The sequence below is a fragment of the Silurus aristotelis genome (genome assembly GCF_946808225.1).
Source record: "Silurus aristotelis genome assembly, chromosome: 4".
NCBI lineage: Eukaryota > Metazoa > Chordata > Actinopteri > Siluriformes > Siluridae > Silurus > Silurus aristotelis.
This window is the reverse complement of record NC_139577.1, coordinates 1,492,592-1,507,536: the sequence shown is the minus strand read 5'-3', so window position 1 is coordinate 1,507,536 and position 14,945 is coordinate 1,492,592. Positions and strand designations below refer to the sequence as shown.

The window sequence follows — 14,945 nt, the reverse complement described above, 5'->3', positions numbered from 1 at the left end:
TTGATTGCATGTTATTGAGCCTTGTGGCCGGCAGATGGCGCTAAAGTAACACAGATCTGCACTTGGCAGACTTCAATACTGCGGAAACCAAAACGAGACCTTATAACCTATATATCGTGCTTTGCATATAGGACATGTTATTATGTCATAATATCGTCTATATTACAGGATATTCTCATGCACCTGTGAATATTCACTAGGCTAAACAATGGAATTCGACCACTTATTAGAAATTGCGTTCGTATTGAACACAAGTATGGGTTTAACCCAATAACACATATCTGCTTATTCGAGTACACTAGGTAGGGTGCTGAAGAATATGACTCTATATACTCTAGGAGTGCACTATGTAGGGTGAGTCTACAGACAGTGATGCGCTATTTAGTATACAGCCAATACTAAGATACCCGGATGTAGTGTACACACTCACGCCTCTTCCTAGTCTCTGCAGCACAAAAAAAAAAAAAAAAAAAGAAATCCACCCAAACCGAGTAGAAATCGCCTTTTTATTTTTTTTCTTCGTGCTGTTGCAAAAGCAAAAAGAATATTTTCCTGGACAGGAAAGCGTTTATCGAGTTTATTTTCTGCACTCATTTATTGCTGCCTGTTTTTGAAGCGGATTTCTGCTTCCCGAACAACAAAATGGTGAGAAATTTTTTTTGTGGGGCCGAAGATCATTAATTAATTAATTGACTAACTAAATAATAAAGTGAATACCGGTATTATGTGACTGTAACCTGTAATTGTATTTAAGGGTGTATGAGATGTGCTGACTTTACACACACACACACACACACACACACACACATACACATATATATTAGCACATCCCATATATATTTATATATTTTTTGCAATATCAACCGATTTACACCGAATCGTTTACGGTTCATGAGCTTGGGCGTGCGATTGCAGGATTTTGCGACAGTTGTAACAGCTTTTCGGCTGCTTAATTAATTTTCTTTTACGGCAATTTAAAATCATTTCAAACGCGTTTCACAAAAAGGCTTCACCCACATGACCTGCATCAAATATGGCAGTTTTGCTTATTCTAGGCGTTTGTAGGTGTATTTTAATGATTCATGCTAAATGTTAGTGGTGATGCACCCTATTGACGTCACCAGTGGGACATTTATGTTGTACAATAAGGAGTTTCCATTTACTAGATGTGATTTTTGGAACATCAGACTACGCTCTGTTGGGATGCAGCAGGTTGCTTATGATTTTTGCATAAAACTTATTTCAACTATCTTGCAGCTGGATACGCCCATGATCTGGTGACGTCACAACCCTGCATCGTCTCACTTGCTGTATTTAGGGGGCCATGCACCAAAGTCAGATCCAGAACAAATAGCTTTGTGGCTCCAAAAAATGATTTGGAAATAAATAAATAGATAGATACTGAGTTGTTTACAAAGTTCCCAGGTTTCTGGCTACAAAAAAGATGAGCACCATGGTGCAGATGGTATTGTTTATGGGTGCACACACTGGACAGTGAACAATGACTTTCTCGGTCGGCTACTGTTTAGATACAAACCGTTGTAGCGCGTTGAGTCTGGGTGAAGGGAGAGCTCACTAACTCCAGTTGCAACAGAAATCATATAAGCACAGACAGGTTTCCAAAACTTGTGCTTTTTTAATTTTCTTTGCAACAGCGTTACGGGTTAGTCAAAGAAACTTAGAAATGAGCATCGGAAAATGATAAGGACATATTCCTCGGTCTTGCACACATGCAGTAATAGCGAAAAAATGCTCTGCTCTTACACTGTCTTTCGTTAAAGCCTGTATAAAGTTCATTAGTTTGAGTGTAGACGGCTTATTTATGTTCAAAATAAAAATCTTTGTCAAATTCAGTGGGTGCGGCTTATATATGGGTGCGCTTTATAGTCCGGAAATTGCGGTATTTATATTTATCCTTACAGAACTAAATGTGAACTAATATACATTTGTATGTGGACCAATATTATACTATCAGCTGGTAGTTCAGTAGCATTTTGGGTATCTTTTGAGACCTCGAAAAGCTTCAGGTAAGCATGAATACAACTTGGAACAGGGTTTTCACACCTTCATGTCGCCGGAAATCACACAAAAATCTTGCCCTTGACCACCACTGACTATTAGGAATTAATTATGAATATTGGTTTGTGATTCAGTAAAGATTCGCTTAAATGCATGTGTACCTTTTATATCTATATTTTTATACATAGAGAAATGTACATATATTTTAATTCAGACGCTGATTTTAAATTGTCCTGGTCTCCACCTGGTATTAGGAATATTCAGTTTTATATTTGCGGTTTAGTTTAATTGCCTGTGAATGAACAGTCCATTATTTATGAGCCTCATTAAGAATTCCCCTCATTTTCCTTGGTCAAGTTCAGCCCACTTAAACAGGTCATTTAGCAGAAGTACATCTCTGAGCAGGGCTTGCTAATGAGTATTCTTGTCCAGTACTAAAATATTATGGCAGTGAATAATTTCCTGGGTTTTATTCTTTTCTAATTTCACAGCGACATGTAGTTCAATTGGCTGTGTTTTTTATTGTTCTGTTAAAATGAGCAAAAAGCACCCTTAAATGCGATAATGGTTCCATTCACACAGAATAAGCGCTGAATTAGGTACTATAACATTTCCTCGAAAGTCTGTAATTTTTCACAGGAAATAAATTACAGCCTACTTTTCATTTTTATTTCAGTCAAATTCCTCGATAATTAGTGAATGTGGAAAGGTTCCGACGATGCAAAGACTTCATAGGGCACATCTTTGCTAATAGTCTTGATCTGTTTTTTCTTGTGTTAATTGAAGAGCTGCGACATGTTTCATTTGCAGCCACGGGAACAACATGACTTCCTGTAACGCTGTAAAAAAAAATTTCCCGTTGTTTAATTTACCAAAACGAGTGTTTTAGCGTATTTATTTTGCACATTGTTGAAGCATTTTATCCCAGTCGCCTATTGAGCATGCGGCTTTGATTCCCCCGAGCCCCAACTGGACACTTTTAATAATAAATCGAAGCAGAACTGGATTTGGCTTTAATAGTTAGATTTACCAGTGTTAATTAGGAAACAGGGTAGTCGTAGTTCAGTGGTTACGACATCAACCTTGTTCAAATCCCGGCACGGTTAATGCTCCACCGCTGATCTCTTGAGTAACGCCCCTAAACAATGACCTGCTCAGTTGTATTTAAACAACACAACAATTGAAAAGTAAATGGGTAAAAATGCCTGTGTTGCATTTATTTATCCTTTTCTTTGTTATAGGGAAATGAAGCAAGTTATCCCCTGGAGATGTGCTCTCACTGTAAGTATTGGCAATTATCTGAAATTTCATTTGTGTGTAAAAGTCTTGTGTTAATCTGTAGATACATTATATATGACACAGTGCTTCTGTAGTTTGTAAATACCAGGATTGTTTAAATTTGGACTTCAATCCGTACAATACTCGTGTAAATAAAGAGGGTTTGAATGGGAATTTGAAACCTCAAACTGGGTTTGTAATAGAATCCACACGGACGTTCGTGCCATCTAAAAATTCCTTCCTCCAACGTAAAGGGCGCTTTCACGCTTCTGCTGAGAGAGTCAGACTTATTTATAGTCAGTGCTGTTTTAATTAGGTCCGTGACCCCTTGATCTCTTGGACCTTATAGACATAAGCGAAGAAAACCAAAATAGAGTGGAGAAGACATGGGAAGGAGGACGTGATCACTAGAGTTAGATCTGAGACTTCCCGTGAATGCTCCTGACGGACCACACGCTTTCTACCTCAAACGTTTATCTTTTTGAAATGAAACGTCTGCTGAAAAAAAAAAAGAGTGCAGCAGAGAAAAAAAAAACTTCTTCTGGGCACTTCCTTAAAATGAGGAAGAATACAATAAGAGCAACCCCCTCCTCTTTTCCTTTACCTTTTAAGTTTGCTTTTTATAAGAATTCTCTGGACGGGTAGAAGTATTTCCGAAGTAAATGTGACTCAGGAACTTCCACACCTTCACACCTCCACACCGCGCCCTGTTTGTTAATGACCCTGAAAGGAACAGTGTGAAACCATGACTCACAACAGGCCTTGTGTGTCAGATATTTTTAGTTACACACACACACACACACACACACACACACACACACACACACGCAAAACATGCACACACAATGTGTCTGTATGGTGGATTTAAACCCTGTGTGAATGTCTTGTACAAAATTCACTCCGATGCTCACGTGCCGATGTTTTGAATATTAATTGTAAAAAAAAATAAAAAATCTAAAACTGATCCCGCAAAACTGATTTTTCAACACCACCAACCATATCAGACATTTGAAGCTTCGTCACGTAAAGGAAGCCTGTATAAGTTGGCTAGCGCCAAGAGATGTTTCAAAGACAGCAATCCTACTGCGAGGACTGTAAGAAGCATAAAGAAATATCCAACGTTATAATTTGCCTTCATCATCAGCTGCTGTCTCTTGTGGAAGACGAAGGGTTCCGGCGACCCGTGTCCTACTTGGATTCACGTTACATGGCACCAGAGCGTAACCAAGCACAAGACTGCTATGTTTTAAGTAGATATGTTGCTTGCCAGTATGTGTATGTGTGTGTGTATATATATATATATATATATATATATATATATATATATATATATATATATATATATATATATATATATATATATACATACACACACACATAAACGCAAAATATACGCAAAATAAATGCATAAAACATCTCAGGGGAAACGTGTCATGAAATATCTGAGCATTTTTTTTTGCCCAGAGACTAGAACATTGATGGATCCAACTATGGTCGAAATTTTGTTTTATCAACAGGAGCAGCAAAAGAATTTATGCATCCATGTCATTCTGCTAGTAAACACCTGAACCTCTCGCCATGCACGCAATGACTTTATCAGCAAGTCATATAGGTGCAGAATTGTGCAGAAAAATAGATGCACTTTTAATCAGTCCTGACACACTTTCCTGCTCGTAAAATCTCAGGATGAAAAGATTAGAGCTTAGTAAAGGATTATGAGACAGTGTGAATAAGCTTATGTTTAAGCAAGCACATGGAACGATGCCTATTCAAGGAAAGGAGCAGACTCTCGTCTGTAAGTTTCTCCTGTTCCACTTGCAATCAGACATTATTTAGGTTTCGTTCGAATTTTTAAGTCTTTGTATTAAATTAACGGCACGGCTTACACGCAACAGCTTTGCAAGTTCATCCTTTAGGTGCATCTGTGATTCGGAGGAAGGGCTGATGAGGTGCTCCTTTTTTTCTTCACTCTAGTCGATGCAGATGAGATCAAGAGGCTTGGAAAAAGATTTAAGAAACTCGACCTGGATAACTCGGGATCCCTGAGCGTCGAGGAGTTCATGTCCCTGCCCGAGCTTCAGCAGAATCCGCTGGTGCAGAGGGTCATCGAAATATTTGACACGGACGGCAATGGGGAAGTGGATTTCAAAGGTGAGGCACTGGCAAAAGTGTATGCTGCTGATTGTTGACGTGTGTGTATAATTTGACCTTTATTTAGTTTCCTGTCTAGCACGTGTCTAGCTTAGGAAATGGGTTTATATCAAATAAATAATTACAAACTTGATAAATTAAATTTTTGTGTGCACACGTTTTTCTGTAGAATTTATAGAGGGCGTCTCACAGTTCAGTGTTAAAGGAGATAAGGAACAGAAGCTCAGATGTAAGTCCAATCTTTTCAGTTCCTCTCTATTAAAGCAAATAAACATAAACAACATTTGCACTTACACGGTAACCATCTTCCCGAACATCTCCCAGTCGCTTTCAGGATCTACGACATGGACAAGGACGGCTATATTTCCAACGGTGAGCTCTTCCAAGTGTTGAAGATGATGGTGGGAAGCAACCTGAAGGACACCCAGCTGCAGCAGATTGTAGATAAGACCATCATCAACGCAGACAAGGATGGCGACGGGAGAATATCTTTCGAAGAGTTTTGCGCCGTAAGTAGTCGCTGTGGCTGTCACCAGGTGATGCCATGTGACTCATTTGCATATTCACTAACACATCGTGGTCATTTGCATATCGATGCATGTTACATAAGGAAGCAAGATTTTTTTGGTTTCCTATTAATGCTTAATAATGAGCAAAAACGTGCACATGGAGGACGGATGTGCTGGAACAATGGCGATTAATACGATCGGTTGATAGGGAAAGTGTGAATCAGTGATTGTTTTTTAGGAACATCAGGGATCTCTGATGAGTTTTTGGAAACATCATCTCATGCAAGCAAGCAGCTCGGTCAACTGCATATATAATATGGATAAAGGTTCGTGGACACCCTAGAATAGGGTCCCATTTCCTGGTCAAATCAGCTTCATTCTTCTGGGAAGAGTTTTTGCTTGTGGAGATGTCAGGTACTGATGTTTGTAAGAAAGCGAGGAGGCCTGGGGTACAGTCAGCGTTCATTATGTTCATTATGGGGAACTAGTGTCTGAAATTGCTGCTATAACATGTGAACCTTAACTCGCTCCTGTTTTCTCCCCCACATGCTTTTCCTTCAGGTTGTCGGTGGTCTTGACATCCACAAAAAGATGGTCGTTGACGTGTGAGCCTTCGCGCATCCTAATCTCCCATCACCTCCAATACTCGCTTTCCTGTTCCATCTCCGATGATCTGCTCCAGACATCTCGTAAAAAAAATGCTCTCTTTCGACAGAATACTCTGTGAAGCTACTTTATTGCTATCATGAACCCGGTGACGCAAACGTGTATGTTTTTTTTCTTTTCATTTGAATGCTGATCCTCACAACAACCTGGTGTAGCTCTTTACTGACTGAAGAACTCTGTAGAGCATCTCGATCTGGACAAAGGAAGACTGGTTCATTTTTTTTCCCTCCATTCTTTAAATCTTTTTTTTTTTTTCACACCCTTATTTTGGCTTCCTTTTTTTTTAGCAGCTTTCTGAGAAGGTGGAAGTAATGTGAACATTTCAGTACGTTATTAGGGTCTGACGTGCCAAGCAGAACACGGCGAACCAGACGGAGATCTTTAGAATTAGAATAAATATTTTTTTTTTTTTTTTGCAATATTTCAATTGTTCTTACATTTAATCGTGTTGCTTTTCCTTATATTGTGGTGAATTGTTTATTTATGAAGTGTTCTTGTTGTTACCTAAGAAACAGATGGCAAAAAATATATATATATGCCGCGGTGTACCAAAAACATCGCAGACGTCTACGGATCGTTTTAAAAATATCAATCTCAGAGCTCTTTGTGTAATTCTCACAACACCTCTACAGATTATTACAGCAGCCCTGTTTTTTTTGGGGGGGGGTTTTGCCCCGATCCGGATCAAACCGCCTTCTACATCCCACACACAACCGGCGAGACGTTTTTCAGACTTGGGCATGACGAGCGAAGATTACGGCTGGAAACGATGACGAAGCTCTTTTACTTCTATGCATCTTCACCAGCGTATCTAAACTGCAGCGCTAAGCAGCATGGCACACCATCCATCCTCCTCCTCCTGGAGCTCCTCCGGCGTCTGCATGAACACGTGTCCCCTTTCCCGCATGGTTTCCTATTTTACGGCACGTCTACTGTTTACACTCGGGACGTTTAACGTCACATGTTCAACGATTACAGATGTCGCCAAAGTTTAGGGAAGAAGAAAAAAAAAAAAGGCACAATCTGTTCTTAAAATGTAAAAAAAAAAAGTATATTCCTTTTTCTTATTGAATGACGTTTCAGTGATATGGTGTATGTGTATATTAATATATACTGTATATCCAGTCGAGGATACATTTTAGAATGTATTTTTCAATCACTTTTGAACTAATTTTACTTCGTGTTGATTGAATGGGAGAAGGAATGTTTTATTCCGACTCAATTTCAAGAATTGTATTTCCAGTTGGAGACGTCTCTTCTGCATGCTGCATCGTGTTGCTCCTGTGGGACTCCTTTGACTTGGTACTGTATAAGAATAAATAAATTACATAAATATATTTACGCACACACTTTGGTCATTTCTTACTCCTTTGTTTCCTTTGATGTGGTTTATTTTCGAGTGTTTCATTATTCAGATACTTTTTTTTTCGTCAGTCAATGAAAGAAATGTCCTCTGACGACTACATGAGTCCAGACAGCAGCCAATGGAGCCACGTTTTTGCTTCAGTCCATGAGATCCACAGCAGGTGGAGGATCAGAGAGTCGCGTCCGGCGTTAAAACCTCTCGGCTGCACGGCTGGCGACTGCCCGAATGTTTCCGTACACCTTTGATGGTGGACTTCCTGCGGACGTGAGAGTAAAACAGGGTTGAATGTCGTGGTGTTCACTTAATTGCAAAAATGCACGCAACTCCAATTTTTTTTTTTTTTTACCTAATATTAGGTTGCATATAGCCATCCGTGCCATTTTTATATTCTGGAAAGACCCCAAAATGTGCACCTTCCTGCAAAACAAATTCATCACGTCAAGTTTGAACTTTTTTTTTTTGGGCCATTCTGAGAAGTTCTTGGACTCACGTGTCTGCGAGGACGATTCTGGTCTTTGTGACATTTTCGATGGTGAATTTAGTTTTCCCTCCTTTGCCTGCTATTCTCCCGACAGCTCTTGATAAGTGATCTCCTTTAAGAGGCTTAACTGTTCCCCAAAAACAAAAAAAAACACGAAGCAAAAACAACAAATGCAATGAGTATCAGATAAATAAATATCCTAGTGTATTTTCAGTACAACAATTGTGCATGATCATTAATCCTTCAAATACACAAAAGCAACAAAATGAAAATCTTGGAAAAAGAACGAGATCATTCTCCAACTGTAGGTTAAACGAGGTAGTCAGAAAGTTGATGTGGATCATGTGGATTGCTCTCCGACGATCATCATGATGCACGAGTTGCTGATTGTTTTCTACATTTTCGGAGTTTGAGCTCATTGAAGGTCTTCCTGAACTTTTCTCATCTTCCAGTGATGCTCTTGAAGCGCACGTGCCGCACAAAACACCTGGAACGACTCGTTGCAGCGATGCCATACGTCATGTCAAATGTCTCTGTCGCAGATTTGCCCCGGTTTCAGGCAGAATTTCACGTTTGCTCCAACTTGCTGATGAAATTGCAGGTGTTTTAACGTTCAGAACAGCACCAGTTCGCACCATAAATTTTAAAACTTCAATACCTACTCATATGTAGGTTTTTTTGGGGGGCATCTCGGTGTTCCCCCCCCGAAGTCTATTTGTATCTGGCTGTGTAATTCAAAATTAATGCTTCTATTTTACTCGTAAACTGCTGTGCCAAGCGTGCCAAGTGTACACTTACCATCTGTGACATCAAAAGTCTCTAGGAACAGTTCATCCAGCCTGACGAGTGCCAGCGCATCCTGTGGATTATTTCAAAAACCGCACATAAACAAATATTTAACAACAAGCGTTCCATTAAAACCCAGAGAGACGTGTCGGTCAAAACACCCACCTCAACCTGAAATCCTAAAATAAAGGCCTTCACGAAATCTGATGCTTTCGTAAGCGCGCCGATATCCTGTGTTTCTTTACACGTCTGTTAAACAAAAACAAAAATGTCAACTGTTGCTCATCAGTGCATATATTTACTCATGAAAGAAGGGTGTTTTTTTTACCTTAATCTCCACGTTTCTTGTTTTGAGATTAAATCGAACTTGAAGTTGCAGGTTTTCGACGATGGGGGTGAAGATTTTGAGCCAGTTTTCTTTCAGGGGTGTATATCTGTGAGACGGTACAGGGATTTTCCTCATTTCATCGGCGCCACCCTGAAAAAGGACATTTCAGAAGTTATATGAAGTCTCTTTAATAAAAATATAAATACATAAAATGAGATTGAATTAATTAAGTTTCCTGATTTAAGTGACGCCATAATACTGTTTTTTTGTTTTAGTTTTTATACGTTTTACAGGAATTTTAGACTTTATCAAAGTGTTAACTGCCATCCCATTGACCCAATCGGAACCGAGCGAACCACTCAATATGTTAAACTGTATGTTTGATATTGAATAGAATCATAAATTATAGGCAGACTGGTGTTTCAATAACCAGTCAAATAGGCAGATCTCACTAACATTTAGTAATGTTTTTTGTGACATAAAATATCTTTTAAAAATGACAATAAGCAACTATAGATGTTAAAACACTCCAAAATGTATGTTTTTATTGTATTTCTTAGATACAGATGATTTATTCGTCCATAGTAAAAGTATACATCTTGAACCTCTCAGCTGTTCACATCAGCTCAGAACTGCGCATGCGCACACATACACGTGGGTCTTTTAACTTTAATCCAGTTGTCTACATCCTGTACGATTCCATTGTGCACATGTACAAGTCCATTGTGTGTAACAGAACAAAGTCAGTTTACCTTTAGTTTGTCTCCTGATATAGCAGGAAACTGTGGTCTTTTGGGTGCCACGGCGTCTTCAGACTCCATTTCCACTTCGCCCTGATCGCGTTTGCGTTTTGAAGCCTTCTTCGATTTGACCATCTTAAAAGAGTCCGTGTTTTCTCCATTATCCGCGATCAGAACCTCCTCGGATGTCGAAGTGCTTCCTGTTTCCATTATCAACGCTCTTGCAATGAAGACGATTTAAAAAAAATATTTCCAGAAAGTGTTTATCGGCAGCACGCGGTGTCTGCCATCTTACATAAAAAAAGACCCCAGGTTCGTCCAAACAGTGCCTATGTGCGTGTAATTTTAGCATATTTATTTAAAATATATATATTAAAGACATATTTGAGATTTTCATGTAAATGTTTTAATTTATAAAGAAATCCTACTAATACAAGCCAATGTTCCGTTTATAATTATAAAAATATCGGACCAAACGATCAGGCAATTATCCGGACAGCTATATTTTCTCCTGCAGACTTTTCCTCTCTGTATTCCGAAAAGTCCCGCCTCCTCAATCTGATTGGTTAACTTTTCTCTTTTACATCACGTGATTAGCTAATTCTTAAGCAGTGCCCAATCAGAGTGCAGGTGGTTGTATCGGAAACAGGAAGTGTTCATAATACGGGTAGACGGAGACAGGATCATAAGCCTGTATAAGACATTGGTGCTTTTGTGTTGTGTTTAGTTGTATAATTCGATTTTTAGCCGAAATGTCGACGCCTCTGGAAAAGCCGCAGATCATCGCGCACATTCAGAAAAGCTTGAACTACACGGTGTTTGATTGTAAGTGGATTCCATGCAGCGCCAAGTTCGTGTGCATGGGGAACTTCGCTAGGGGAACCGGAGTCCTGCAGATATACGAGGTTCAGCATGGAGACGTGCAACTTGTCAAAGAGGTGAAGTGTTGTTTTGTTGTTGCTGCTGTGGATTATTTAATGCATTTGTACTGTTTAGGTTGGCGATTAGGTGACGTGCTATTTAGAAAGCTTATAGAAAACGCCCAGGCTCTGCGTTGTCATAGAAACCGCAAACAACGCCTGCTTCTGGCGGCCATATTGGATTCCCAATATGGAAGTTGACCCTCTATAATGTTCATTGTTTTCACATGGCAGTGTTCGTGGTGTGTCAGAAGTCCCTACAGTGCGACTAATATTGACGTGTCCCTTAACGTATTAAATGACACAGCATCTGTCCACCAACCCAATCAGCAGGATTTGTCTGAGCCCCAAAACACTACCCCAAGAGATTTAGTCTATTTGCATCCAATAGAGAATCTCCCATAAAGCCTGGTCAGAACCTGAGCATGACTCATGTCACATCTTGTCAAAAGATCTGGTCAAAAGTGATTGCTCCAGAATTGCAAAAATGGGGTATGGGTTATGGTGCTTTTAATCCTTCAACCTTTCCATTATCGTGTGTTTCTCTCTCATGCATTAAATATATGGAAAACATGGAAATCAGACAAATGAGAGCTTGTACAGTAATATCTGGTGCATGTTTAATTTTTTTCAGATCGAAAAGCCGAAGCCAATCAAATGTGGAACATTTGGTGCAACGTCTTTACAGCAGAGGCATTTGGCCATGGGCGATTTTGACGGCAACCTTCACGTGTGGTATGATATGAACCTTTCCTAATCGCTCGTTCTTCGCGTTCACGAGTTTCTTCTAAGGGTGAAATGTATATTTCAGGAACCTCGAGGCGTCTGAGGATCCCGTGTACTCCGTGAAGGGCCACAAGGAAATAGTTAACTGCATCGATGGAGTTGGAGGGTTGGGCATCGGAGACGGGGCTCCGGAAATAGTCACCGGGAGCCGGGATGGTTAGTGTGCCTTCGTGGATTCTGTAATATATACGAGTCATTGTTTTTATAATGATATTACAGAATCTGTTTATCTGTAACTGCTGGTGAAGATTGTAATCCAGGCATTATGGTGATCTCTGATAATGTTGTGCATGATGAATATATTCTGTATGATTTTGACCTGGTTTTGGATTATAATGATCGTTACGATGCTCTCCGGTCTGCTTTCTGCAGGTACAGTTAAGGTGTGGGATCCGAGGCAAAAAGACACACCTGTGGCCAACATGGAGCCCACAGAAGGGGAGACCAAAAGAGATTGTTGGACTGTTGCGTTCGGTGTGTATTTACACTGAACCCTGTTAATAGTACTGAATAATAAGGAAATCAAAAATCTGCTTTCTCTGCAGGATTATATAAAAAAAAAAAAGAATGGAGGAATTTTACTGGAAGGATGCTGTACGAGTACAGATAATACGGAACAAAATCTTGCTAATGAAGTCTTGCTACATTTTACATTCATGGCGTTTGGCAGATTTCCTTATCCACGACTATTTAATTATACAGCTGAATATCAGCAAGCTGCCACTCTTGGGGTTCTTAAACGAGTCCCTTAACTCTCAGCAATGGCAGCTTGTGTTCCTGCCTATCAGCTTGCTAAATATATCATCCACAGGAATCCCAGTGTGTTAGTTTGTACTCATATTGTTGTATAAATTGTATTATATGATTCATACCATCAAGTTGCGGTGTTGTGAGCACATTTGCACGAACAGATCAAGCATACACATCAGTTATAGCACAGTCAGAGAAAATGAATCCACACGTGAATTGAGAATTCACGCCGCTGTTGTTAACTAACTAATGAAGAACATTTTTCACAGGTCACGCCTTTAACGATCAGGACCGCTGTGTGTGCGCTGGTTACGACAACGGTGATATTAAGCTGTTTGACCTCCGGAATATGTCTCTGCGATGGGAGAAAAATATAAAAAACGGCGTAAGTTTCTCATTTTCTTAAGGTTTTGCTTTCAGATTGTTTGGATGAATCTAAACAAAATAGTACATAATTATTAAAACAAAAAATTTACACAAAGAAATGCTTTCATCATTACGTGTAGTTGAAAAGGCTCTATTTTGCCCCCTAGTGGACAAAAAAAAGACATGCTCTTTTTATCCAAATATTTTAATGAAGTTATGATGAGAAGAATTTAATATAAATCTGCTTCTAAATTAATTATTGGACTATCTGGTCAGTTTTGCACATCTGCTTTTTTAGTTTTACAACTATTTGTATCTCAACGTATTTTCGTACAAGCGCATAAAAATCTTAAACGTGTTCTTGATCGTTAACCTATTGAGTGATTTAAAAGCTAAAAATAAAAATCCTTTTTATTTTTTCTTTGTTTTAGGTGTGCAGTGTCGAATTCGACAGAAAAGACATCAGCATGAATAAACTAGTGGCAACCTCTTTAGAAGGCAAATTTCATGTCTTCGACATGAGGACCCAGCATCCGAGCAAAGGTTTTGCATCGGTTTCAGAAAAGGTGTGACCATGAACACTTCTCCACATGATATCAGCCATATGGTTATACTCACTACTGTGTTTCATATACTTGTATTGTTGTTATGGTTCGTAATTTAGGCCCACAAGTCTACAATATGGCAAGTGAGGCATTTGCCCCAAAATCGGGACGTCTTCATGACAGCAGGCGGAGCCGGGAACCTGCATTTATGGAAATAGTAAGTTCAGAAATATGTGTACGGACACGCAGGAATCACTAATGTCATTTTCTGTTAACCAGAACACATGTTCTGGTTACATGCTTTGTATCGCTGTAGATTTACTGCAAACCGATCGCAGTGGTGCGTCTAAAATTCTACATCTAAGCACCACTGATGTGTATGACCATTCTTGTTTATTGCAGTGAGTATCCAGAGAAGAGGAGTGAAATAGATGCAGAGGGAGTAGAAAGAGGAGTGGCTGGGACACTCAATCTCCTGCAGAACGTCACTCTTTCCACACAACCAATCGCCAGCCTGGACTGGAGTCCCGACAAGCAGGGCCTGTGCGTGTGCTCTTCCTTCGACCAGTCCGTCCGAGTCCTCATAGTCACCAAGCTGAACAGAGTATAAACTCGCATACAAACCAAACGTGATTCGTGCAAACAAACACGACTCTTTTCATTTATACACTCGCAAGTCGTGGAGTTTTAGAAAAGCAACGTCCAGGCCTGGAAAAATAAATAAACCCACAAAGATTTGGAAAAAGTCATGGAAATTTGTTTGCGCGCATGTGACGTTTTCAGCATGGGGTAACAGCAACTCGCACTTATGTTGTAAACTCACACCGCCAGGAAAATGCTGATTTATTAATGTTTGGCTTCATGATGAAAAGTTGAAGGGGTGATGAGAAAAATCAAGACCCAGGACATGTGAATTTTACACTGTGTGACATTTTGAACATGGGAGAGGCAGTGCGATGTAGCCATGCTGAAGGGGACGTCTGCTGCTGTAGGATACAGGACTTAAACCACAGCTACAGACATGTAGAGCATTCAGCACTACCAGTGTGCCACCATGCAGCTGTCGCTCTGCTTAATTTGAATATATTTTGTTCAGGTGTCCTCATGGTTAAGGATGTAGTTGTGATGTGAAGTCAAAGATAAACCCCTTTAAAAAAAATTTAAATAAATAAAAAGCAGCAGCAGGTTGCCAGAGTCACAAAAACCAAAACAAGCTGCTCATCTGTACAATAGTATGCTTTATTATTAATAATG

At 39.6% G+C, this 14,945-nt stretch overlaps 3 protein-coding genes across 3 annotated transcripts; 2 read left to right on the top strand and 1 right to left on the bottom strand.

Annotated features, from left to right (window-relative positions):
• The first annotated feature begins 32 nt into the window (after positions 1 to 32).
• Positions 33 to 7,970, top strand: ppp3r1a (protein phosphatase 3, regulatory subunit B, alpha a). The gene is made up of 6 exons (XM_083539214.1): positions 33 to 645; positions 3,261 to 3,300; positions 5,272 to 5,448; positions 5,618 to 5,677; positions 5,773 to 5,957; positions 6,519 to 7,970. The coding sequence occupies exons 1-6, from the start codon at positions 643 to 645 to the stop codon at positions 6,564 to 6,566; spliced, it is 513 nt and encodes a 170-aa protein (XP_083395340.1). The 5' UTR covers positions 33 to 642; the 3' UTR covers positions 6,567 to 7,970.
• On the bottom strand, positions 7,291 to 10,646 carry pno1 (partner of NOB1 homolog). Its single transcript, XM_083539209.1, has 7 exons — positions 10,337 to 10,646; positions 9,585 to 9,734; positions 9,422 to 9,505; positions 9,269 to 9,329; positions 8,480 to 8,597; positions 8,336 to 8,406; positions 7,291 to 8,245 (listed from the first exon to the last, which is right to left on the bottom strand). The coding sequence occupies exons 1-7, from the start codon at positions 10,532 to 10,534 to the stop codon at positions 8,178 to 8,180; spliced, it is 750 nt and encodes a 249-aa protein (XP_083395335.1). The 5' UTR covers positions 10,535 to 10,646; the 3' UTR covers positions 7,291 to 8,177.
• Positions 10,647 to 10,793: 147 nt separating this feature from the next.
• dnaaf10 (dynein axonemal assembly factor 10) lies at positions 10,794 to 14,904 on the top strand. Its single transcript, XM_083539206.1, has 8 exons — positions 10,794 to 11,262; positions 11,879 to 11,979; positions 12,056 to 12,186; positions 12,403 to 12,504; positions 13,050 to 13,165; positions 13,578 to 13,712; positions 13,811 to 13,908; positions 14,094 to 14,904. The coding sequence occupies exons 1-8, from the start codon at positions 11,077 to 11,079 to the stop codon at positions 14,299 to 14,301; spliced, it is 1,077 nt and encodes a 358-aa protein (XP_083395332.1). The 5' UTR covers positions 10,794 to 11,076; the 3' UTR covers positions 14,302 to 14,904.
• Positions 14,905 to 14,945: the final 41 nt, after the last annotated feature.

What these genes read in the sequence shown, in the direction of transcription:
- ppp3r1a (XM_083539214.1), top strand. An exon ending in CCTGGAGATGTGCTCTCACT is followed by an intron (nt 3,301 to 5,271) that starts GTAAGTATTGGC and finishes TCTTCACTCTAG; the next exon opens with TCGATGCAGATGAGATCAAG. An exon ending in CTTTCGAAGAGTTTTGCGCC is followed by an intron (nt 5,958 to 6,518) that starts GTAAGTAGTCGC and finishes CTTTTCCTTCAG; the next exon opens with GTTGTCGGTGGTCTTGACAT.
- pno1 (XM_083539209.1), bottom strand. Translation starts at nt 10,534, where the DNA reads ATGGAAACAGGAAGCACTTCGACATCCGAGGAGGTTCTGATCGCGGAT. An exon ending in CAAGAAACGTGGAGATTAAG is followed by an intron (nt 9,506 to 9,584) that starts GTAAAAAAAACA and finishes TTTGTTTAACAG; the next exon opens with ACGTGTAAAGAAACACAGGA. An exon ending in TATATGCAACCTAATATTAG is followed by an intron (nt 8,246 to 8,335) that starts GTAAAAAAAAAA and finishes TCACGTCCGCAG; the next exon opens with GAAGTCCACCATCAAAGGTG.
- dnaaf10 (XM_083539206.1), top strand. Translation starts at nt 11,077, where the DNA reads ATGTCGACGCCTCTGGAAAAGCCGCAGATCATCGCGCACATTCAGAAA. An exon ending in AGTCACCGGGAGCCGGGATG is followed by an intron (nt 12,187 to 12,402) that starts GTTAGTGTGCCT and finishes TGCTTTCTGCAG; the next exon opens with GTACAGTTAAGGTGTGGGAT. An exon ending in TTGTTGGACTGTTGCGTTCG is followed by an intron (nt 12,505 to 13,049) that starts GTGTGTATTTAC and finishes CATTTTTCACAG; the next exon opens with GTCACGCCTTTAACGATCAG.